Source organism: Pleurodeles waltl, chromosome 7, assembly GCF_031143425.1.
Source record: "Pleurodeles waltl isolate 20211129_DDA chromosome 7, aPleWal1.hap1.20221129, whole genome shotgun sequence".
Lineage (NCBI taxonomy): Eukaryota > Metazoa > Chordata > Amphibia > Caudata > Salamandridae > Pleurodeles > Pleurodeles waltl.
This window is the reverse complement of record NC_090446.1, coordinates 416,662,406-416,689,244: the sequence shown is the minus strand read 5'-3', so window position 1 is coordinate 416,689,244 and position 26,839 is coordinate 416,662,406. Positions and strand designations below refer to the sequence as shown.

The 26,839-nt window shown below is 42.5% G+C and overlaps 1 protein-coding gene across 10 annotated transcripts in view; it reads right to left on the bottom strand.

Moving 5' to 3' along the window:
- MTCL2 (microtubule crosslinking factor 2) overlaps positions 1-26,839 on the bottom strand; it is a 763,577-nt gene that overhangs the window by 606,950 nt on the left and 129,788 nt on the right. For all 10 annotated transcript variants that reach the window (XM_069243910.1, XM_069243909.1, XM_069243906.1 and 7 more), the window contains exon 6: positions 16,559-16,684. In XM_069243910.1, coding sequence (XP_069100011.1) covers positions 16,559-16,684 — 126 coding nt within the window. The remainder of the gene's footprint in view (positions 1-16,558; positions 16,685-26,839) is intronic.

Below are 26,839 nucleotides of genomic sequence, written 5' to 3'. Positions count from 1 at the left end.
CACATGTATGACCACAATTATTGCTTTTCATAGCCCTTATAAGAGCATTCCTACCACTTTAGCTTCCTTAAACATGTCAAATAGGTTTTCAGTAAGAAACAAGGCAAATCTCTTGCATAATTCAACCAGGTATGCCGTGTGGGCCTGAGTTTTCCTCGACCCTATATGTTTGATAGCTTGCTCTAACTCACTCTGCTCTAAGAGACTGTTCAATTCTACAGCTGGATCGCTTGTCATTTTTTTTCTGTCCATGTGATGGATCAGGTGCTCCCAGGTCAGTCTCTGTTATGTTCTCCTCTTCACTGAACAAGTCGGCCTAAACATCTGCAAAAGTGTATCTTTGTTCTCTCGATCCACACATCCTCGAATATGTTTGACTGGTTCTACTCATCTGAGGCCTCTTCCTTTCTACTTAGCCAGGCTAACCCAACCTCCAGGCTTTAAAGTCCGATTTATAAATCCTATGTTGTGTGTCAAGCTTTATTTAACATGTTCTTACATTATTCTCTCTTGCACTTCATTTGCCTCATTATGAGTGGGCCACGACACAGGTTGTGCATCTCTTCAAGCTGTTTTGTAAAGTATGTAAGGTGGATTTGTAAAGCACTGCCTGTCACCTGTGAAGGTACCCAGGCGCTGGGTAGGTGAGTGTAGACACGTGGTGAGGCTGGGTATGAATACAGGCAGTCCTAATGGTCCACAACAAGATTAATTTAATACCAAGGTCTTCAACTTCTTGCAGAATTCAAGAAGTGAGATGAAGGACCTGATGCATTGGGGGAGGTCTTTTGAGTATTTGGCAGCTTGTTAGGAGAGTGACCAACCTCCCATTCTGCTTCTGTGAATGTGGGGTGTGAGTATGAGTGAGAGTGATGATGAGCAAAGATGTCTGGTGGAAGTGAAGCAGCTGACTGAGGTATAAATACTTTTCTAAGGTTATCATTGTTTTTAGTGTCATTTATTCCTTAAAATGGTCTGTGCCGGCGAGATTGAATTATTCCACGCTAACTAGGGAGGTTTTGCAGGACCTTGGGGAAGCATAAACTCTCTTGGTTGGGCAGGGTTGCGGCGGTGAAAATGACGGTGCTGCCGCGCATACTCTATGTCTTTCAGGTGCTTCCTCTGACTCCTCCGTCTCGAACGATAGCGACCCTCCAGTCCGCGGTTCTGAAATTAATTTGGGATGGACGACCGGCGCGGCTCCAGAGGAATGCTCTTTATCGCCCCAGTGAGGAGGGGGAATTGGCTGTTCCCTGTCTTCTGCGGTATTTCCAGGCTGCCCAGCTGTGCTTTCTTTTGGAGTGGAGTAGGCCGCTCTCTGAGAAACATTAGTGTTTTATGGATCAGGCGGTGGCGGGGTCGCATATCTGGAAAGAGCCCTGGCTCTGGCACAGGGCGCGTGGGCTCTACTCCTCCCCGATCACGAGAGAGACGTTTCGTGTATGGGATGCAGTGGCACGACAGCAGGGGTTGACAACGTTTCCGTCCTCTATGTCACCGATTGGTGAGAACCATGACTTTGCTCCCAGCCTACAGGTAAAGAGTTTTCGCCATTGGTATGATGGGGGCTGCAAGAGGGTGGGGATCCTTTTTGATGAGAACGGGGTGATTCCTTTTGATCAGATGCAGGAGACGTATCGATTGACTGAAGCGGATAGATTGTTGTATTATCAAGTGCGGCATTTGGCCCTCATGCCGGCGAATAGGGCTTTGACAGATAGGCCGCTTACCCCGTTTGAGAGGTTGATATTTACAAAGAAGGATGATAAGCGGGTGATATCGGAGCTTTATCGATTCCTGCAGGGTGGGGAGCACCCGCCGAAATCTAAGGGACAGCAGAGGTGGGAGAAGGAGCTGGGGAGGGAGATCACAGAGGAGGAGTGGGACAATATATACTATAGAACGCATCATACGGCCTATAGTGATGCAGGGACAGAGATGGCATATAAGGTAGCTTCCTATTGGTACTATACTCCAGCAAGGATAAATGCATGGGACCCGCTAAGTCCGGCCTTTGTTGGAGGGGGTGCGGTAACACGGGCACACTGTTACATCTCCTTTGGCACTGCCCCAAGCTACAGAGATATTGGACGGGTGTCTTAGATGACATCGATAAGGTGTTTCAGACAGAGATTCCTAGATTCCCATCGTATGTACTGCTGGTCTTACCCAATCCTCTCACTTTCCCCCTTCGTTCGTTGAGGGGGCGACAGATGGCTTTGGCTCTCAATGCTGCCCTGCAGACGATTCTTGCCCTATGGGGCTCGGACAGGTTGCCGACGTATGGGTCTTGGCTTCAGAAGCTGTGGTTCATTCTGGCAATGGAGAAGCTTACTCTGGCTTCCAACGGAGAGTGGGTGACATTTGTAAGCTGTGGAGGCCATTCTTCCAGATTTTATCTACAGAGTTTACTGAACTGATGTACCCAGCATATCTAAGAGTCCTGGGGCTGACCCGGGAGGTTTAGAAGAAGGACTTGATCTATGGGGCCATGGGAGGGGCAGGGACAATACTGTGAATGGAGCTGTGAAGGGGTGGGGTAATAGAGGGGCGAAGCATGCATGCGAGGAAGCACAGTTATTTTTTATGTTACTTTTTGTGTGGTTGCTCTGTGACTCCAGACTGTTGTGCCCTGCCTGCCCTGAGGCCAGTAGGAGCCGCAGTAGGCCAGGGCAGAAGCTCTAACCCCAGCGTGAGTGATGATACTGCTGAATAACTCTAAATGCACGAAACAGGATTTTTGGGGCATGTCGCTAATGAAATGGTTGGAGAATTACTACAGAGCTTTGTATAGTTTTGCATGTTAAAATTCCAAAAACAGATTTGATCCATAAAATGGTCTGTGCAATCAACCGCCCCGCAATACTGCTGTGTAGCATATCCAGAGTGTCACAGCTTTCTATACTGAACCTGTGTTTTCTTCAAAGTATAACTTGGTGGACTCATGCAATATCTCGTTCACCTTTGTGTCCTGGAAAACCCAGACACTAAGCTGCCACCTGCTGACTTTTCCCTACCGTTTGAAATGTACAGATCAGTGGGGAATGGTTAGGTATACCTCTTGGCTTGAGTCCCACATCAACTAACCCAAAGACATTCCATCTTGGGGATGAATATGTAATCCAGTCTGCAGTACGTTATGAGCTCCAAGATGTATTAAAAAATAGCATCGCTTCTATGTGCATTCTCCTCCAGAGGTCTGCTGCTTCCATGTGGTTGCCTCGATCTATCCCTGTCTCTGTCCATTACATCATTAAAATCATCTGCTCTGATTTGTAATGATTCAGCTGTTTCCAATATCACCTGGCTTATCTCAAGCACATCGTACTCTGAAACAGAGGGGAGTGAGATAGGATAAACAGTCCACAGTTTTTGCCTTCCCCATGTTAGTGTCACTCTGGGTTAGTGACCGCCGGGGTCCTCCCATTTGCGTAGTATATAGAAGAGGAGCTTCTTATTCAGAAGCTCTGCTATCCCACTCAAACATCCATTGAAGTCTTAGTGGGCATTTGCGTTGGTTAGGAAGGTACAACCCTCCTACACCATGTGTAGTGACTGGAGTAAGATCAATTATGGGTGGTTACTACGTAGAGACTGTCTCACTACTCACCTCTTAGTCTAGCTGCTGTTAGCGCGTCAGACCTTAATAAGTGTGAATACAAGGGGACGCAAATAGGTCGATGAACCTTTTGACTTGAAATTAAGAAGTTCTTACGATAGCTCCAGTACACAAGCAATAATCAATACACAATAATCAATAATCATTTAGTAATTAATAAAATCAATAATCAATGGAGTCAGTAAATGTAACGCACCATGACCTTTCAGCCATGAATAACCACACCTTTAGTAAAAGGTTTAGTAAGTTTATTTCCCTATATTAACAATGCTGAAGTCATGTAGATTAATCTCAAAATCAAATTAAACATACAAAAACAACACTGGTTGTCCAAAGTGGCGGAAGAAATGCAATCTAATCAAGCTTGAACTACAACACATTCTAAAGTTATAGTGCAAATCAATAGCCGAGTCAGCTGCGTTAATGAGATGTAATACATGTAGTTAAAAAGATAAATCCATCAGACATCAGTCTCGTCGCCAATAGTCAGAATCCTCAACTAACATCAGATTAGCATCAGCATGTTGGGCTTCATGCAAAACAGTTTAGTAACACAAATTTGGAAAACATCTAACTAAGAAAGAGTCATAGACAAAACAGCGCAGTTGGTACCCAGAAAGAAAAAGCAAATATGCATAATAATCACAATTTTTTCACATTATACCTATCCTCGGTAGGGTCAGCAAAGCAGAATCAGTCTTCGTCCTCAGGTCATCAGTCAATCAGTAAGGCATCAGGTCTCGGTCAGGAAAGTATGGGCAAAATCATGAAAGATATGCACGTCTCTACTAAAGACGCATAGAAAAGTAATAACCTCTGACAGGAAAAATATAAGGGCAATGGATGTCTTCTCTCCTTAAATCTGAAAGAGTCTCTTGTCTCTTATCTCTGCGGCGTTGTTATATCAAAGTCACCTAAACTATCCCCTAATTCCCTAGTGGTCAGTTAATCGTATGTTCATACTTTATCCAATAATATTTCTATGTCAAATCTATGAATTCTAATATTTCTCCGTTCACATACAGTAGATTGTCCACCTTACGATGTTCTCATCATCCGGCTTGTCAGGTAACAATATTGTTGCAGCTTCCACTCCAGTCAGTATCTTCACTGTTCTTGTCCTGGGAAAGTTCATCTCACACACATTACACATCAAATGTTGCATTAGCAGGAACATCATCTCCTAGCAGTGGTTCTCACGAAAAGCTTCTGTTCAGCACTTTTAACAAGACAATGGACATTTCACAGTTTAATTCACTTGGACAGCATGCTTGTTAAACGCTAAGAAACAGAGCTTCTTCATGAGGCCTGGCGAAATAGGCCATGACACTCGCTAAGTTAAGGCCTACAACTAATAAAGCTAAAGCATACTTCGTAATCTTTACATATTACTGCATTAATCTAATATCTTTTCAACATTTCATATGTATTAATCATTAGTTAGTACATTTCGTGAACATTGGTTGCCATTCCTCATGGTCACATTTTCAAATGTGTGCATTATTTTTCGATGTTATTTCATTTCCTACATAAACTCATTATTCAAAACACATAAACACTCATTAATAAATCTTATTACAGACACCTGTTCTAGCAATCCCTCCTCTGATGACTAAATGTGTTATCACACTATTACCCACAGATTTCACATCAGTTAACACTCTTACAATTTAATTTCTTCATAATGTTGTCTTCCCCTTGAATTCTCCCTGTAAATGTTTTCACTTTTCTTTTCTTCCCTCCTCTGATTATTCTTAGACCTTTTCAATTGAATCCTTTTACATAATTTGCATTATCACCATATCTCCAATAAACAAACCACAACAATTAATATTACCTGCAATATTTTCAATAGAATTCCATTCCAAATGTTACTGAGCCAAATTGCCACTGAAGCAAACCCTTTGCCAACCTTTTCCCAAACACATGGTTCCTTCAATTCTTTCAAATCAGCACCTGCATTAGTCAGATTAGTCTCTTATCTCTTTACTGTTATCCGGTATAGATGAACAACAATGCCTAGAATGAATCATTCTACAGACTCCACCATCCTTCACTAAAAGAATGTCTAAAGCAAGACAATTTTGAAGAGTCATAGCTCTATCAGCAGCTAATTCAGTATCTATCAGGAGTATATCCACTGAAAAGTTTGTAAGCATGTTATCCACTATAGTAGACAACTTTTGAATCTTAATTGAATTCAGGATGACTCCCACTGAAGGAATCACTGCTCCACATATATCTCCCACTATTGCACAAGAGGACTCCCTCCTCTGTCTCCTATGATGTAATTCAGTCACTTTCAGAAACTTCTCTAAATCCTCCATTTGATAAATCTTTGGGAAAACTATCCCCAAATAACATGTCCCATACCATCCTCTTGGAAGACAGTAACAAGCATTAAGTCCACAAATATAGTATATCCCTGGAATTGCAGGGTCCTCTTTATTTAGCAAAAAGGTCCATTTACTCTGAAACACATGCCTGCATTCACTCGTCCCCATAAGTAAAATGTCAGTGTGCGATTTAGGCCTATAAATACACAAAGCTTCCCTACGTGTTGTGCATCTAAAGCTAATTTCCCTTGCTTCTTAATTGCACTATAAGCATAATCATTCTTGTAAGTCCTTTTCTCTAAGCCTTTTTCTAATTTCTCCTTTAACGCCTTTCTCCTGTCATCTATGTGATCTAAAAAGCTCTTCTCTAAAGGTGTAAGCAAGCATGTTAGATTATTGCGATGTGCATATGCTGTGCCAAACATTAATGTAGGTTCAAAGAACCCTCTGACTAATACTATGTCATTATCCTTAGCTATTTTACTAAAATTCCTAATTATAGGAATAAACAAAAACACAAGATCATGATTCAAGTAGAAGTATTGAATGTACTCCTGGACATGAAACCTTGTTAGTAACAGACTACAACTTATCCAGTAGATTAGAGGCAAGCTATGATATGTGACTCCTTCCTCGACTGACGAAGGAATCTGCGTACACACAAAACAATTCTTTGCATCCATTGTCTCAACATACTCACTCAATAAGCGATAGAAAAAGTTAGAAGAAAGCTCTACTTCTGCATCAGTATAATCATGCAAATATTTCTCATCTAACTTAAACTTCTCTAATGCTGTTAATGCAGTAGTTGTCTCAAAAGCAGAAGTATGGTTGGCCCCTCTCATTTCCAGAACATATATACCCACAATCAACACCACAAAAAATATCACACACATAATTGCCAAACCAATGCTCATATACTTACAGCGCCTAGCACCTCTTCCTTGTTGACTAATGTTACTCATGATCTGTAAAGAACCACAAAGCAGAAGAAAACTAGAAAACTTGCAGCAAAAATAAAAAATAAACAACTCCTATTTTAGCAGTTCAGTTTCACTTCCAGGATCCCCTTTTGTCACAATCGGTTAGCAGCTTTGTCAAAATCAGGTTTTCAAAAAGTCAAATCAGGTTATCAATGTCTCTTCTGGTTACTTTCAACAGTCTCTTTCTCAAAAACGTTTCTCTCATATTGTTTCAACAGTTCAGTTCATTAGCTTTCTTCATGTCACCTCAAAATATTGACCCAGAACTTCTTTATCAAAACAAAAAGAAAAAAACTTGTGCCACCATTCGTTTGTAGTTGCATACCCCCAGTAAGCACCTGCATATTTTTGACTTGCTACTCTCTTTCTTTTCAATTCTCGATCACCATTCAATTCTCCTTCACTTAGATCTTCTTTCCTTGTGGTATCTACTTCTTCCTCTATTGTTGGTTCGACAACCACTTCTTTCCCTTTTTCCACTTCCGATTCCGGCCACTTATCTTCTTTCAGTAGACCCTTTGTCAGTATTCTCTTCAAGATTGAACTTGAACCTTTTCCTTGTTCTGTGGTATGTTCTCTTGACGGACCTGCATTCGGTTCAGGAGGAGTCAGATCACTTTGACTTTGATCCACCTCAACTCCTTCCCCTTCTGGGTCTGGCAATTGCTTTGTCTCTCAGGATCATCTGCTTCTGGGAAAGCCCTCCTCTGACTAGGCTCTCCTGCTGCTTCAGTTGAGACAGGCTCTTCGATACTCTCCTGGAAGTCTCCTCCCTCGTCTCTCACAGGAGTGACTGAACTGTCCTCAATGAGCTCAGATCCGGTCTCAGTTCCTCTTTGCTCTCCTTCCAGCCCTGAGACTTGTCTCACTGTTGTTGGTACTCTCAACAACGCTTCTTCATGGTCCGGTGGACATGCCACTTTCTCCGTGTGGCTGGCATTAATCCAGTTCGGGATTCCAGCACACTTCATAGCTGTAGTAGTCGTCAGGAACACTTGATATGGTCCCTTCCAACGAGGCTCCAAACACGTCTTTCTCACATGCTTTCGGATGACAACCCAGTCCCCAACTCTCAGGTTGTGCCCCGGATCATGGATCAGTGGCAGTATGGTGGCCTCCACCTGCTGGGAAAAAGAGCGGACTAAATCAGCCAGATCCTTGCAGTAATCCAACACCATATCATCTGTAATGTTGAAAAGTACAAATGCTGGCACTGCTGGTAACCTCATTGCTCTGCCCATGAGGATCTGATGAGGCGACAATCCTGTCTTCCTGTCAGGCGTGTTTCTCATTAACTTTAACACTAAGGGCAACGCATCAGGCCATTTCAAATTCATAGCTGCACACATCTTTGCAACTCTTGACTTCAAGGTACCATTCACCTGTTCCACTAGTCCTGATGCTTCAGGGAGGTAACTACAATGCAGCTTCTGCTCAATGTTCAATGTTGTACACAGCAATTTAATTACTTTGTTATTGAAGTGGCTTACCCTATCTGATTCTAAAGATATCGGAAACCCAAAATGCGGTATCCGTTCCCTAAGCAGTAGTTTCGCTACTGTGAGACCACCATTTCTTTGTGTAGGGTTCGCTTCAAATCAGTGACTAAAGATGCATACAATCACCAACACATATCTCAAACCTCCACGTACGGGCACCTCAATAAAATCCATTTGCATTCTGCTGAATGGACCTCCTGCTCTTCCAATGTGGCTCAAATTAACCACTGTCCCTTTCCCTGCTTTTAACTGTTGGCAAATGACACAACAATGGCAAACTGCTTCAGCAACTTGTCTAAACTTTGGGTTGAACCAATCATGTTTGAACAGACGAACCATGGCATCCCTCCCAATATGTGCCTGACCATGATAGTACCTTACCATTTGAGACAACAAGCTATTTGGCAAAACCAACTGACCCTCCTCAGAAACCCACAATTCATCTTGTCTTTGAAAACATTTCAATCTGCTCCATGAACGCTTATCTTCCCTGTCAACATTATTCTGCAAAGATTTTAACTCTTCCAAAGTGTCAATTATTTTCAATGCATAGCTCGTACAAGTTTCATCTTCTTCAGGTAACAGTTCCCACTTGTCTTTGATCGATATACAGTTCAATATGCAAAACCTTGCGACTTGATCCGCATATCCATTTCCCAATGATACATAGTCCTGCAACTTCAGATGTGCACTGCATTTCACCACGGTAATCTTTTCAGGCATTTGAATCGCATATATAGTTCCATGATTCTCTCACCATTTCTCACTGGTGAACCAGAAGAGGTCAGGAAACCTCTCTGTGACCACAATTGACCAAAATTCATCAACTATTCCAAATCCGTACTGGCTATCCACATAGATATTAACTCTCAGTTGAGCAGAAACATGGCACGCTCTAGTAAGGGCTACCAGTTCTTCTACCCAGGAAGAATACACCCCTCAAAGCCAGGAAGCTTCCAAGGTACCTGTAATTGTGCACACAGCATATCCTGCTCTCAGTGTCCCTGTATTTTCTCTCAGACAAGAACCATCTACAAAGATACTTTGGTCATTTTCTTCCAATCGGGTATCTCTTATGTCAGGTCTCTGTTTTGTGCACAAATCAGTTACTTCGAGACAGTCATGTTCAACATTTTCCTCTTTTCCAATTTCAGCATTTTCACTCGGAAGTAATGTTTCAGCACTGTACACCTTTTCAATGTCACGTTCGGCGACCCCAAAATACTCGTTTCATATCTAGTCAATCTCGCACCAGTCAAGTATTGGGTTTTCGTCCTTGACATTAAAATCTCAATAGAGTGAGGGACCCTTACAGTCAGGGGATATCCCATCACCACGCCTTCACACTGTGAAAGACTTTGAACAACTGTGGCAACTGCACGCAAACAACCTGGTAAGGCTGCTGCAACTGGGTCCAGAGTAGCTGAAAAATACGCTGCTGGGCGATGTGTGCTTCCATGGACTTGCGTCAAGACAGACAATGAACATGACAAAACAATGAGAAAGGCTTTGTGTAGTCAGGCATACCCAACGCTGGAGCTCTGCACAAACTCTCGCTCAACTCAGTGAACGCTTTCATTTCATCCTGGTCTAACACTATGGGATCAGTGATTTCCTTATGAGTCAGCTTCTGCAATGGTCTTGAAATAACTGAAAAATGTGGGATCCAGTGGCGACAATAGTCCACCATTCTCAAAAACATACTGACATCTCTCTGTGTGGTTGGGAGACTTATCTGCAATATCGTTCTCTGGATATCTTTCACGAACCTTTCTCAATCTGGTGACCCAAATACTTCACTACTTTCTGACAGTACTGCAACTTTAATGGAGACACTTTATGACCATTCTTTCCCAAAAGATTCAACAGGGCAATCGCATCATACTTGCAATCGTCCCTTGAGATATGTCCTCAACCTTCCTGAAGAAACTAATGACATAAACCAGATTGACTTATTAGTAATCCTAGTCGTGGAGGCACTCTACACTAACATTCCACAAGGAGAAACCTTGGAAGAGTAGAGAGTTCACTACGGTCTAGTGAAAGGACATCATTAACTATTGTGAGCTTTGACGTGGAGTTTGCCACACTCGTCTTGACTGAAAACTTTTTTTTATTATGGTGAGCAATTTATATATGCCTCAGATCCTTTCAGTGCCAACATATCCCTTTGGCGCAGACACACTGACGATGTCATGGCCTTCTGGAAAGGGGACAGAACCACTTGTGACAAGTTCTGTGAATGGGTAAACACCTTGAACTCCCACCTACATTTCTTCTGTAACATATCTGATGACAGTCTCCCGTTCTTGGATCTCATGAATTACGGAACGGGAGGGATTGTACACCATCACATACAGCAAACCAACTGACTGCAGCAGTCTTCTTCTGTACACCAGCCATCACCCTAAGGCTCTCCGGGACAAATTGCCCTACGGACACTTCTTATGACTGCGCCATAACTGTAACACCATATAGGACTTCCAGACACAGGCATTGCAGTTGTCCAAAAACTTGGAAGCAAGAGACTATCCAGCACATACTGTCAGAACTGATAAGAAGTGTGCCAGGAACAACAATAGAGAAGCACTTTTAGACACACACACCAAACCACAAGATGACACATTAAGTTGCATGCCTATTTTACACCTGATTGTAACCGGATACAGAGAATTATAAGAAACACTGGGGTATCCTACAAAGGTGTGACCTGACATTACCACCACCACCTTTTCCTTTTAGGTATACCTCTAACTTGAAGGAGATGCTCATACACACCTGACCAAAAAGATCCACAAGTACGGAACAGAGACAACTGTGGGACTTACCCAGGGCGGTAGGGCATTTCTCCCATGGGTCTTTTACAGCCCGTACATTAACAAGAATGACAAAAGAGATAAAACTCACAGCTACATTTACCTGGCAACAGAGAGCACACACAAACGGCAACAGACGGAATTGTATGTACATGGTGACATGCCCTTGCAACAACAAATATATAGGCATGACAACAAGACCTGCCAAGACACGTATCAAGAAACATCGGATTACCATCCACTGCAAGAGAGAAAGCACCAGAATGTGTACACACTTTTTGACAGAGGACCATTCTCCCAATGAGATACAGTGGACAGTTCTGGAGGCGCACACACACACACACATATGTCCCAAGGAGCCCTTTTTAAAAGGGAGAAGAATTGGCTCTTCCAGTTGTCTATGGATATAAGGTGACTCAATTTTGATATTCCGTGGAGCAAGGTTAAAATATAATCACCCCGCCAAGCCACCTTACACACAAATATTTTTTTTTTTATAAATGCAGGCTCATGTCTTGATACTAATTTTAGAGGATAGAAGACGGCCCAATGACATGTGTTCCAGGATAGCTTGATGACTGGTTAGCCACAGTGAACAGAGCAAAGAATAAGAGGGCTTGTGATAATTAGCAGAACTCTTTACTGACAATGAGCTGAAAAATACATTTACGAAAGAGATTTCCTTGGATTTGGCCAAGCTCACCTCCTTGCAGGGTCACATATCTTATGGGTTCAGGAATAAACATTTTACACATGGAGACTTATTAGGTGAGGCATTCATGGCAATAGCAATTAACAAATGTGCTATCTCTGCCATTTCCATCTTGGTGCCTGGCGCCGGAGGAGCTATTTACACGTCCCAAGATGGGTATTGCCAAAATACATGTTCCAAAGCGGTCCCTGTTTTTGTGCGCAGAGGCATACTGGGTTGGTTGACTATGAGTCACTGACTCATTGTGCTGGACTATAGGAAATCAATATTCTTGCTGCCACTGTCATTTCCTGTCTGGTGCCCGGTGTCTATTTTGAGCCAATAGTCAGCCTCGAGATTGGTACTGATATATTTCATATAATACCTTTCTAAGATGGCACACGTTTTTGTGTAGAGGAGCATTGGAACTGTTGACTACGAGTGGGTGCGCACAAATACTGTTCTTGGTTGCGCACAGCTTCTCTTCCTATAGAAGGTTACAGCACCGACCGTGGTTGCGAACATTGTTTTATACCGGGGATGTATTATTTGTATGACCTCCTTTATTAGGAACATTAACTTTGTTCACACCATTGCAAGGTGGCGCACACATCCCTTTAGAGGGCGGGCAGCCGAGCCCCATACATGTTGAGATGCAAGTGGTTACATTGCCCCCGGATGGATTTAAACATTGCCTATCTCTCATGGGGGAACCACAACGTTTCCTCTTTAAGAATATTTTCCTGTTATTCCACCACGGGGCCTCTAATGATCCCCCAACATGGCGGGCCAAAAAGTACTGATGGTTACTTTTCTAGTCGTTCTGAGGTAGGACAAACCTACCTGTGGATCATCGGCTATGGATACTTATACTGCCTGCCTCTCCACTCCTATAAGTTGAGCTGTGGAGTCCACGCAATGACTTTGTGAGCATAATCATGGGCTGTCTATGAGATGGGGCACTAAGTTGGTCCAATGCATTTGATTTACACCACAGGTCTTCTCGCCTGTTTCTATTACAGGACTCTAAGTCAGTATCGGCTCTGCTCCTGAATGAGGAGGCAGAAAAGCTACACTATGTGAGTGAGTTTTCATCCACGCCTTGCAATAAAGTGTGTGAAACCTATATGTCTGTTATCATGTCAGTGTGAGTCACTTGTCTTATGTGTTTGGTGTTGTTTTACAATTCACTGTGATAGAGGCACGTGAAACTGGTAGCAGCATGCTGCACATTTTTGACACATGCTGCACCTATACCATTTCTTTATTGATAAGTAGGTGGCCAAAGTGATTTCTCTGTTCTTTTTATTTTACAGGTCGGCCGGTCCTTCACAATGACCTTTGTGTAGGCACCATTAGAACACTAAGAGGATACGAGGACTGGATACCTTTAAGATTCCAACCACTGTGCAGATTAGGGCAATATTGATCCTGACAAATTGCCATTTGATCATTACTGACTTAACTAAGGCAAGAAACATGTTGACTTTGTTTTCCCATACATCTATCATTGATCATTCCATGTCTTGATAGCCACCATGTTGTTAATCTGACAAGTAGACACAGTTAATAAAATTCCATTTAGAGGGCTACTTAGCCATTTTAGACAATCATGTAGCTGCACTTCATCACTATGACACACCAATCTACTGTATAGGCCCTAGACACACATATTTCACATATGACTTTGGGATAAAGATCTCTGCCAAAGAGCTCACCTGTGGGTGCCCGTCGAGCACTGCAGCACCGGCTCAAGAAGGAGCAGGTCCTATGATGAAGCAGGACACCCATTTGGGTGTGTGAGGGCTTTTCTTCCTAAAGGAACCATTTTCCGTTCCGCACTTGGGGTGCTGGTCCAAACTATTCCTTACTTTCTCTTCCTCTTTCTTCTCCATGGCCTGACTCTTGCCTTGAAGGAACTGCATTCCCTGGTTACATATGTATATCAACGGTATCCTATACCTGTAATATTGTCAGTGTATGGATATTTGCCTTGTAAAATTCAATAAAGAAAGTGAGGAAAAAAAATAGAACTGTATTGGTTGCTTTCACTCCAGCAGACACACTACTCTGACAATATTCTGTTTGGCTCTTTCGTCCACCTCTTCCACTCTGTCCTCGAGTATCTTGACCACAGCCTGGAGGTTTGTGATTTTTAGCTTTCCTCAATCCATGTCATCTTCCAGGTTCGATATCTTCTTTTCTGCAACTGTGCCTCTCTGCAACGTTTTTAAAATCCTGGCATATCGGGCTTACATTGACTTCTCAATTCTCCTATTTTGTGTTCTAGAACTTGTCAGGCCCCTCAGATTGCTTGCAGAGTATCAGAGGTCATGTGTGTCTCCCAGCTCGGTGTGAGGTAGTGCCTCCCTGGTGTCAAGGCTCAAGCTTTGGCCCCAAAACTATTTTGGTCATTGGTGGGACACTGTGCTTCTCCCCCCCGGCAACATTGGACCACTTTTCGTGGTCTTGATGCCTTTTAGTTCACACCAATAATCTACCCCCTCACCTGGTGTGGCCAGTCAATAAGTACAGTGAGGTTTCCTGAGGTCTGGGGACCAGCTCCCTTCTCACACCACCACCAGATCCATAGGCTTCTCCTATATCAGGGGGAAGGTCTTTCGACTCCCCATCGCCACATCTGATGTCCCTCACGGCAGGCACAGGAATCTTACTTGCTAACGGGGAGGAGGGAAAGGTTTCAACGCCCGCTGCTTCTTCCCGCTTCTCTACACAGTCTCCACGTGAGGGTAGGCATGAGGATCCAGTCAGCGGGTAGGCCTCCTGTTCGTTTCTGTTCCAGCTACTACTCGTTCTAGACTCCAGGTCCGGCTTGTCACGATAACTACAGTTATTAATGTACCTGCTAGAGAGAGATCAGTTTTGCCTAGTGGGGTTTTTGGTACATAATAAAGAAGCACAAAGGGTTAATATGCCTGCTGCAAAGCAGAACACAGAATTGTATTTTATGCAGCTAGCACTGTGGGTTACTGCTTTTGTCTATAAGTTAGAATGTTATATGTTTCCCCAATCTTTCAGTATCCTAATGTTTCCAAAAAGGTTTGTTTGGGTAGAAATAAATGTTTAATAGTAAAGTCAATTACAACCACTGTTACATTTTAAATCATGTGCCTCTCTAAACCAAGCACTCTTAAAATATATTACCTACCAACATGGATGACATGGGACTCCTGCACCTTGTAGCCCTCTCTGTCTTATGTAACACTTCCAATACAATGATTTACACACTTGCATGATTCATTGTCTTTGTATAATGTACGTGTGATTTAAAGTGTGACACCCTACACTGAAAAGAGGTTAATGATCAAATGAAATACATGTGAGAGAGGGCCTATGGAGAGATGAGGGGCACCCCTGGAGGGTAGTAGTGAAGTAATCCGTGAAGGAGCTGGTTATTGGGCGTGCCAAAGACTGATGCACCGGGAACTACCTGTGCTAAAACCGGACCTGCCAGACCCCTAGCGAATATCCCAGACAGCCTTGAGTTTTCCAGCAGCAGATGGAAGGGAGGAAGAGGGCATTCATCATTTCTCTCCTTCGCATGCCACTAGGGAGGAGGTGGGCGGTGCGGATCACTGTCATGTCTCAGATCGGTCTCGTCATTCCAACAGCCACACTTGCTGTATCGGGAGCTCTGGGCCACAGATGAATGCTTCAGTTTAAGCTCATTGCAGTCTCAACTAACAGTAACGCTGTAATACCTGCAGAAATAAATAATTGATGGATTACAGTGGGGTGATGTGGAGCCCTACGAACTCACGTCCCCCATCTTCAGTGGCTGGCTCGGCTGGTGTAGTGGTCATTTTTAACATATTGTATGGAAGCAGTAAGTGGTCCTGGTGCACTGATACTGCACCAGGGACTTGGAATATATTGAAGACAATAGGTAGGTGCAGACACAGAGCATTTAACATTTATTTGTTCATGTGTATTAAAGAACATATTATAATCTTTGCTTAGTTACATTACATATCCTCCTGTTCTGGAGAGGCTTCCTTCGAATTTAGATGCAGTCATTATAACTGTGGTTTGCACACATAGGAGTCATATTAGCCACAAAACCTCCTGACTAAGCTTTCAAATAGCTCCATTATATCTATAGTCTGCATTACACCTTGGGGGAGGTCTATATTACAGCTTTGGTTGCAAGGAATCTGCAGATGATATCGGGAATGTATAATTCCTTGCCGGTTGTTGGCCATAGTCTTTAGCTTATGAAGTTAAGGGCTGTATAGATGTGGCTGCATCCTCTGAGCCTCAGATTCACATCTTGGCAGAATAAACTCACCCTTTCATTCTTCAGAGATCAATGAAACACAGACTAACTTAAAGTGGATACAAGTGTACATAAAATCTTTCACTCAAAGCACACTGGATAAGAGAGGCATATGACTAATAAATCCCTGCATTTCAGTAACTTGTGAACTCCAGTAGATTAAAGATTTGCACCACTCTATGGCTTCCGGTATAGCCATTATTACTCCTCTGTCTCCCTAGCATGCTTGGTTGTCTCTAGGCAATCTGTGCTACCCAGTAAATCTGTGGGAGTCATTGCAAACCCCCACTACTCACACATCATCATGTCTAACTGACCTGGACGAGTTTCTGATTAAAAGTCTCTGGCTCCTCCTTCTTCAGCTGCCGTTCTTGGGACAGCTGTTCCTGCAACCCTTGAGTGCTGCCATTGGCTTCAGACAGGACCGTCTCTGGTTCCTTCATCTTGTCATCCAAAGAGAAAACAGAAAATGGGTAAAGATGCTAACACAGCAATTCATAAAATGGTTGGGCAGCAAATTGGGAAAGGCACAAAAACAAGTAGTGGCACAGCTCTAACAAAACACAATATAGCGGAAGACAACAGCACAACAACCTAAATTTAACAGTTTTGGTGCATTCCTTGTACACCAGAAAAGCAGATTTTGGTACTGAAAAAAGATGTGTATTGATATCCAACTCAATTACGTTCATTATAGCGATCTTAGAATTATAAAAGATTGAGTGGAACCACAGGGATTCAAACCCGTGATTACACAGTTCAACATAGGCACTTCCAGTGGATATATTAGTGTACTCAGCCCCATGACTTGTTTGGTACATAATCACACAAAGGACGTTATGAACACAGCAGCAACTAGTGGGATTTGCCCATCAACACAAACCACAGGATTAGAGCACACACACAATCCCACACAAAGGATATGGAAACGGCAGAGCAATTATTGGCCTGTAACACAACACCACCTTAACTCCATGAAATGAAACACAAATTCAAAAATCAAGGGAGGGTGTGATAAAAAAAAAGAACACTGAAAGTAACGTATTAAGGGTATGTCCGAGATTCAACTTATCAATGGAAGGTGTAGGAACACCACCACAAGTCTAAAGATAGCATCACCACCATGTAGAAAATAAATGAGATGGTACAAGAATAGCACAGCAACACTTTATGGCACAGAAATAACCCCACAACACCACATAGGATGTGTAACAACACAGCAATGATTAGTGGGGTACTGTCACGAAACCACTATCCAACTTTTGGGATGGTGAAACGTTGTCTGATATAGTGAAACAAGAAGACATAGGGCCTTTCAATAGTGCAACAATGCATGGGTCAATGCAAAAGAACAATAGCTCGTGGAATTGTTAAAAAACTACACAACTGACAAGACATTGCGAAAATACTACATTAGTAGTTTTTGGGATTTGAAAGTTTTTCTAGGTGCACAGCCTGCAGACTCTTGAACGGCACAGTCATACACTTCAATTGCATTTTTGGTTATTTATATCTTACATTGCCCCTGTCCAGTTATTTTTGAGTTTTACATTTGTGCATATTGGGGCTTTTAGTGCAACTTGGGGAAAACTATTAGAATGCTATATTTTTAAAAATTAGCTACATACCAGAAAGTAGCGAAATGCATTGCATATCCATATTTGCTAAACCTACATATTTAAGGGGTAGGCCACTGCTTTTTTGGAAGTCCAGCAGCCTGCAGGTTAATGTGGATCATCCTATGGCGTTTGAGAAGATTGGGTGTTGAGAGTATGCCACAGTATTTGTAATACAGTGTGAAATGTCAACACCTCTAATGTTATGGCTGCTAAGACAATCTGAACTTGACAGACACCCTAGTACCAATATCTCCTAATAGTTTGTTCAGCCTTGTGCTCCGGCACCTGATACCTGTGTTGCATAAGTACGGTCCGGAGGGCCCACAGCATAGCCAGGTTTCCTCATCAAGCTTCCATTGCCTATAGTTCTCCTACCCTCCTGTATTAGTCCCAGGCTGCATTGGCTTTCCTCTGTAAGTTAGGACCTAGTGAAAGCTAATGCTTTGCCCAGAAAGAAACGTATGGCAAGTTATTCTAAGGAAGACAGAAATGCTGCCCTTCTGTTTCACTATACTGGTCTTGCAAATCAAGGCCTGGTACGTATCTCAGACTAGTGTAGATTTAGGGTCAGATGCAGCGAACAGGATGTCATGTTTCTTTACTCTGGCAAGGAATATCTTACCTTTGCTCCAGACCCGTTTCTCACAGTACTCAGGAGAAAAGTGTAGTCTCTGCTAGGGCCCTTAAGGACAATGTTGATAGTTTTAAACAAGCACTGGCAAAGCTAATAGCTCTCACCTTTATAATGTATGTGCTGAGCAGTTAGCTTTGCGAATGTTTGTCTCAAAAGTATTGTTTAAAAAAGTAAAAGAAAAAATAAATCAACATACTTGATGAAAAGCATACATATCTTATGGTATCTTGAAACTGTACACTGAATTCAATGTTTTCAATCTTTGTGAAAACATTTGTTTATTTTTCAAATAATTTTCACTCACTCAGGAAATAAGAAGAATTAAAAAATAATAAGGAAGTGTCAGAACGTAAGGGAGAATGCATACCAAGGCCTAATTTACTTTCCACAGGATTCGGCCATTCTTCCTCTGTAGTAACCCATGGAACAGATTTAAGAGCCTTCAGGAGAAATGTCATGCTAAGTATACCATCTGACTCAGATCTCCTACATACAGCACCATAAAACCCTTTGTGTGCCAAAGACTGTTCTTTAATGTAATATGTGGAAAGGACACCAACCCTAAACTCTGAACTTCAGCTATACCCGAACAAAATAAACCCCTTGCTTGTGCTTTACAGACATGCTGGGAGGGGTGAGGAACAACACAGCAAAGCACAGGGGCAGGTATCCGGAGAGCAGGGGGGCAGAGCCTGAGAAAGGGCTAGAACACACATGCACTGAGTACTTAATAAGCCAGTCACAAGGATCTTAAAGAGGCTTTGCCCAAGGGACGGGACAACCATAAAAAGAGAAGCACAAGCCATAAAATAAGAAGAAAGCAAATTAGATTGACAATAAAGCCAACCAATGTTAAAGAATGGGCAGGCTATAAGTCCACTTTAAGCTCCCAATAGGTTTTACACAACCTATGCCGTATGGTACGCAAGTAGACCTAAAACACTATAGTCATAGGAAGGTGTGGGGTGCACTGCGATGTAGGTGTAAATTAAGGGCAAGGGATGGAAAGAAATTATTAACTAATTCCATGTAAAATACATGTGCCACTAAATACGTCAAACTCTGGATTTTGACCAGTGTGACTTCTGGGCACTGGCGGCTGGGTTGGGATTTCGTCCCCCAGTCTTTTGCCTTGGCACCCCAAACATGCTGACATGCTACAAAAGCTCTGTTGTTCTCCTGCAGCACAGGTCTCCAGATATTGACCAGTGTGACTTCTGGGCACTTGCAGCTGGAGTAGGACTTCGTCCCCCAGCCTTCCTTTCGCCTGGGCGGCCCCAAACGCACACTACTAAAGTCCTTTTTCTCTCCTGCAGTGCAGCGCAGGATGCGCCTGGGCAAAGACCAGGCCAAGACGGGCCAGTCTTAGCCCATCATAGCAAGACAGAGGCCGGGCCGGGCCCCTCTTAACATCTGTTTCTCTAGGCTACTTTTTCCTCCCAAAAATGGTGTGTATTGATTTGTCGGACTATTGGGCTAGGTTTCTTTTGCTTTTTTAAGCTGTCCACTTAAGTTTGCAATATACGTGTGCTTTCTTCAGATTGTTTTAAGGACAAATTGGGAGAAAGAAGGTGGCCACGAGAGTGGTGGGGGAGTCACAGTCAAAGCCCCCAGTTTGAACTAGTGATAACTTTTTAGTGGGGGCAGTTGATTTAGTAACAAATTAAATTAAACTGGCCGAACAATGGCTCTCCTTGATATCCGAAAACCTAACGCTGATGACTGTACCATCAACTTCAGTATCACCAAGTAGCAGCAGTACTGCTGGCAATGGAAACTGCTTAAATTCAATGTCGGGATCCACTCCCAGCATGGAGTTGCAGGGGTACAGTGAAGATAATATTATGGGTGATGGATTATTAACCCCCTTGCAACAGCAGGACCAAGACTATGCAGATAGATTGCCCATTGTCCCCATTTTAAGTACTGTGGAGAATGAACCTGTAGAGGAGAGGTCGACCAAACGGAGTAAAAGGACTGTTAAGAGGGCTTTGAACAAGAAACCAGAGATATAGGAAGTGGGTGGCCAGCAACCTTTGGTACAAATAAATTCCCCTGCTGGAGACTTTTTTGATTGCATGAAGGAGGGAGGAGAAGGAAGGGAAAGGGGAAGTAAAGAGAAAGGAGAAGGAAAGGGAGAAGGTTTTAACATCAGAACCCCCGAATATGTACAAAACCTTATTCTGATACTCCTGTGGGTAATGGACCCCCACAATTGTTCCTGATTTTCAACCCTCTACGCAGCAAAATCGCATCCATGGCAACTTAAGTATTAAGGATCCTGGGGCCAGTTTGGATGATGGAGCTCCACCTTCTAATCCTCCACAAGTAATGCGCTCGCAGCAGTTGGTATCAAGGATGAGGGTACCTAATTTGGCACAAGATTAAAGTTTCCAGGAGGAGCTCACTTTCAGCGGCGTTAAGGAGCACACGGTTATTGACCTTCCCCCAGCCTCATGTCCATACGTTATCATATTGGCTAATGTCTCCCAATTACCACCAGGCCAGGTAGAGTCAACAGCATCCCTAAAAAATAAGGTCACTTTTTGGTTAAACCATAGGCTAGACTCCCAGTGGAATCTTGCAGATGAGATTCTATTTGCAAGGCGAGTAAGTGGTGTTGACCTGTTAAAGAAAACATACCCTGGCAATACTGTGATTTTAAATTTCCGTAGACCTGTACTAGTTGGGGAAATCTTGTCACGGGCAAGGGCCGGTGTGGTAAAATCCGATTGACTCCTTTGAGAGGGCATCCATGGGCCTCACAACAAGCAAGATAATGATATGGGCCCACGTGTTCTAGCTGCATCCCCTACAATGTTTTCTGTTGATATTTCCGCTATGCTGAATAGTAACCCAGACACAGCCACTGGTTTATATGATCTTCCCACCTTCTCAGTCGGTGTGCAGAGAAAATCCCAGTTCATCAATAGCTAATCTGAGTAGCCAGGGCTTGTTTGTTTCTCTGATAGCTTGAATTTTTCAATATTGAATAGGAGGAGCTAGGGACTCTCCCTTTTATCTTGGAATATCACAGGGACTCGAGGTAAGCTGAACAATGAGAACTGGATGTCTTATAGAGGGGACTATGATATTTTTTGCTGGCAGGAAACATGGTCTCTGGAGAACATAGCTTTAAATGTATTTAGATCCTATTGTTCGAGTGCTATCCTGGTTCCTGGGAGAGCAAGAGGGGGATTAGCAGTCTTTGTAACGTGGTCATTTGGTTCATTGAAAGTGAACATTTTGGAGTCAGGGCCATCTTACCAAATTTTAAAGTTATGTTTACCCACCCAGCCCAGTGGATTTTAGTTAATTTTTATTTTAATTATGTAAAATTCTCATCCACTCCATATCATAGAGGAATTAGGAGGAACTCTCACAGAATGCATTACTCAAAGCAATGCTCCCAGCTCTGTTATTTGTACTGGGGACTTTAACATCAGTAAGTGCCAAATGAAGGGGCTGCGAACCTGTGGAACCACAGATTTTTATGATCACGAAGAAAGACACTTTTCACATACAGGGTATGACGAAGCTCTAAACCACCTAATAATATCTCTGAATATAATATTCTCTTCTGAGGTTTTGGGGCATCAAAAGGCTAATTTACCTACCTTAATAGGCAGGGGGAGAGCCACAATGATTGATTTTGTTTTATTATCAAGAGACTTCGCCTGCTGGCTTGTACGTTTTGAAGTGCTTACCCTCCCATTTAGTGGTATCTTGTGTCACTATCTTAAGCATTTCAAATGGCCAATCGCACATTTTGGCAGCAAATGGCTTCAGTTTCCAATTCAGCAAATAAGAGGGCACAGGTTTCATGAGAAGCAATAGACCCGGTAAAACTCCTGGGGGAGCTGGTTTCCAAGAAAAGAGGAGAAATCTTTGGCTGCCTTTCCCCTTCAGATGATCTCCTGTATATTTTTTAACGTTTCTGAGATTTGTTTAAGGTAGTTTCAAAAGGGCTAATTGCAAAAAATCCCCCAATGAGACGCTCCACTCTGACATAAAAGAGATTGAGGCGCAAGTATGGGAGGATAGTTAGTGGCAGACCTTGTGGATCTAGCCTCGGATTCAGATGAAATAAGAGGCGCAACCTCGGGCAAGGCACCAGGCCCTGATGGAGTTCCAGTTGATGTGTTTAATTCGGGTACAGATCTCTGGGTTCCACTGTGAGCCCGATCTCCTCCTGGAAAGAATCAATTATTGTTCCCATCTTTAAGAAAGGGGAGCGGAGCTCGCTTGTGGTTTACCGCCCAATTTTGCTAACTGATTAATCTCTGGAGATTTTGGGGAGAATAATTCTTGATAAACTAGAATCTTAGGCTGAGGAAAATTGTTTTTTTATCACCCCATGCAATATGGTTTTCTCCCTGGATTAGGGCCGTCAGAACAGTCCCTTTATCTCACTCTTGTCTTGGGAAAGTATGTGATGGCTAAACATGGGACCCTACATTTGGCCTTTATGGATTTTTCCTCTGCGTTTGAAATGGTCAATAGGGAGGCCCTATGGGATATGATGGAATGAGCAGGCATAGATAATAAATTACTTGATCTTATCCAGCAGAGTCATCAGGGTATTACCACCAGAGTGCATTACACCCGCAGTGGTGATTGTACAGCCCGATCATTGTAGCCAGGGGGGTTAGACAAGACTGCATTCTAGGACCTTTTTTTGTATTTTATATAAATGGCCTAGAAAAAGCTTTAATTGGCTGCACAGATGACGTTACTAGGATAGGCAATCAGCTGGTCCCGGTACTGTTGTATGCGGACAATGGAGTTTGACTGACGCCTACGACTGTCAGCCTGCAAAAACTCTTGGATGGTTTCTATAATTATATGACTAGCCTTAAGTTAAAGATAAATGACCAAAAGTCTTTTATAATGTCATATGGCCCCGGAAAGCATAAGCACAAGGTTTTGACCCTGGAGGGAAACCCAACCGTAAAAACTCAGATGTTTAATTACTTAGGCATCCTATTCGATTTGAAGGAGAACTGGGATAAGTTAGTGGCCCGAGAGCACAAAAATGAGGTTAACAGATAATGCCATATTCAGATTTTTGAGAAAATGACGGCAAAAGCCAATACATGACCTAGTCCAGCTGTACAAGAGTAAATGTACAGCTGTAGGGACTTACAGTGCTGGGGCATGGGGTTATTCCGGGGCAAGAAAAATCCAGATCATTGAAAGTAGCTTCTTTTGTAGGCTTTTAGCCACCCGTAGAACTGTTTCTAGTTTTATTAACCATATGGAATTAGGAGAGGGTTATGTTGAAGACCCTGTTGCATTGGCTCCCATGCTCCTATGGGTAAACATCTGGGGTATGCCGCAGGCCACCTTCTCTAGACAAGTTTTGGCAGAATGCCTGAAACTGGACAACAGGGCATCAAATCCGTGGCTTACCTATATAAAAAAGGTGTTTTATAAAGTGGGTTGTGGGCACTTATTCGAAAACCCAGAACCTGTTATGCCAAGTTGTAAGGCGAAGGTGACTGAGTCTTACATGTCAAATTAGAGAGGAACTGAAGATAGCAAGTGTTCTAGGCATGTCTTTGGTAATAACATATATGCATAAAACCACATCATCTACCTTAGAGCGCTAATATAGGTTTTATCTTGCCTGATTACCGTTGATTTTATTCCACCATTTGCTCACCTTTCCAAGGTGAGGGTGGCATGCATCTTTACCACTGTGTCCTTGCGATGGGGTAACAGAGCACACAACCACGCATTTCATGTTGCTTTGTCACCTATATTCCTTACCTAGACGGAGATTTGTGTGTCCTTCTGTTCTTTTGAACAAAGGTTTTTTTATCTCATAAAGAAGGGTTGTATCACCTACAGCAAAGGTCGCCTGAGAAAATTTGCTCAGCAGTTTTAAATTACTAGCTAACCGCTTTACGTATTAGAAGGAAATATGCATTTTAAACTGAGAAATAGTCATGTTACTAGATATGGCTTCGGATTTTAAATGATACACTATAAGATGTTTTGAAAAACTGTATTTTTAAATTTTATTGATAATGTTAGTACTTTTGTTATGTATATATTTATTGGTTTTATTCTAACTTTCTGTTTGTGCTTGTACTTTTATGGTCTTTTCAAATAACATCCTATTAAATTTTAGATTGAATACATCATACTTTCTGCTGGCAAGCACATCATTCTGGGTTGGTCTAGGAATACATTTTTCTACAGTGGACAGTTGATGTGTTAAAATCAGATATAGATCTCTGTGCCCCACTGGTTACGAATGTCCTGAGGACTGCAATCAAGGTGGGCCTGATCCCCCTCTTGGAAAGAATCAATTATTGTTCCCATCTTTAAGAAAGGGAATTGGAGGTTGCCTGTGTCTTACCGCCCAATTTTGCTAACTGATTAATCGCTGAAGATTTTGGGAAGAATAATTCTTGATAAACTAGAATCTAGGGCAGAGGAAAATTGTTTTTTTCGCCCAATGCAATATGGTTTTCAGACTGGATTAAGGACATCGGATCAGGCCCATTATCGCACTATTGTCTTGGGAAAATATGTGATGGATAAACATGGGTCCCTACATTTAGCCTGTATGGATCTCTCCTGTGCGTTTGATATGGTCGATAGTGAGGCCCTATGGTATATGATGGAACACGCAGGCATAGATAATAAATAAATTACTTGATCTTATCCAGCAAATTCATCAGGGTATTACCACCAGAGTGTGTAACACCCATGGCACTCATCTTTATCACTGTGTCCTTGCGATGGGGTAACAGAGCAAAAAAACATGCATTTCGCCTAGACGGAGATTTGTGCATCCTGTTCTTTTGAACAAAGGTTTTTTATCTCATAAAGAAGGGTTGTATCACCTACAGCGACTGATGTCTGAGGAAATTTGCTCAGAAGTTTTAAATTACTTGCTAAAAGCTTTAGGTATTAGAAGGAAATATGCATTTTAAAGTGAGAAACCGTCATGTTACTAGATATGGCTTCGGATTTTAAATGATACAGTTTTTCTAAACATCTAATAGTGTATTTTTAATGGCTGAGCGAATCGGCCGCATTGGGAGGGTTTGTAAAATGGGACCTTGTGGGCATTTTGCACATAGAAGACGTAGGAGGGGGATGCCATGCAATCCTTTCATGATTTGCAATCTGACTTTCAACTCTCCTGCACGCAGTTCTTCAGATACCTTCAACTCTGGCATGCCCTGGGCAAGCACTTATCCCGCACAGACTCATTGCTGGAATACAGTCCACTAGAGGCTAAGCTGCTAATGGGAGCTTTGGGGAAAAAAGGAATATCCCAAATCTACAAGATGTTAGTTAACAATGCTCCAGGTAACCTAAACCACATCAGGAAGAAATGGGAGGGCTGGTTGGGATCCACTGATGAGACCTACTGGGCGGAAGCGGTAATGGCACCAAGAATATTGGCGGTGACTGCAAGACTGCGTGCGGTGCAGCTGTACTTTTTGTATGGGGCGTACCTATCCCCGACCGGCTCCATCAGGCAGGTCTTTATCCTTCTGCTCAATGTCCACGGTACGCAGGGGACTCAGCAGATTTGTTTTTTTCACATAGTCTGCACATGCCTGCTAATACAGGTGTACAGGGGTAAGATAAACTGTGAACTGAATGTAGTGCTGGGAAGCAACAGATGTCCCCAAAATTGGTCCTGTTGGCAAGATGGAGAGGATTTTATTGGTAATTTTAGTACTTTAGTTATGTATATATTTATTGGCTTTATTCTAACTTGCTGTTTGTGCTTGTACTTTTATGGTCTTTTCAAATAACTTGGCCTATTAGTTTTTAAATTGAATACGTCATACTTTCTGCTGGCAAGCACATCATTCTGGGTTGGTCAATGAATACATTTTCTACAGAAGAAACAATGTTTACCTGTAGGAAGCATTTATGCTCAGGTAATACAAAGAATTGTAACAGAAACGTCCAACATAAAAATACTGACCATGGACAGTGCATTTGTCCATGTAAGTATTTTACACAGTCATAAATAGAAGATTGTGTTTTTTCACAAAAATTAGCATACCTCAAAGTTCGGGACGAAACCAACGACCCCTTTTGCCTATAAGGAGCCTCATTATTGCTACTATATGCACCTAACAACATGTGTAGGACCTTAAACAAGCCCAGGAGTTTCCAGCTAAAAGAACACTGCATTCTAGTTCTTCTTAGTTTGGATTCAAAATGCAAGCATTAAAAAAGTGTTAGCTAAAAAGTCAAGACTACATGACAGAGCCACATTTCAGAATCTACACCGGAGTAAATATCCCCGTAGCTATCAATGCCAATCCTGGGTTAAGGCATTTAGAAATACATGAGACAGATTGTAC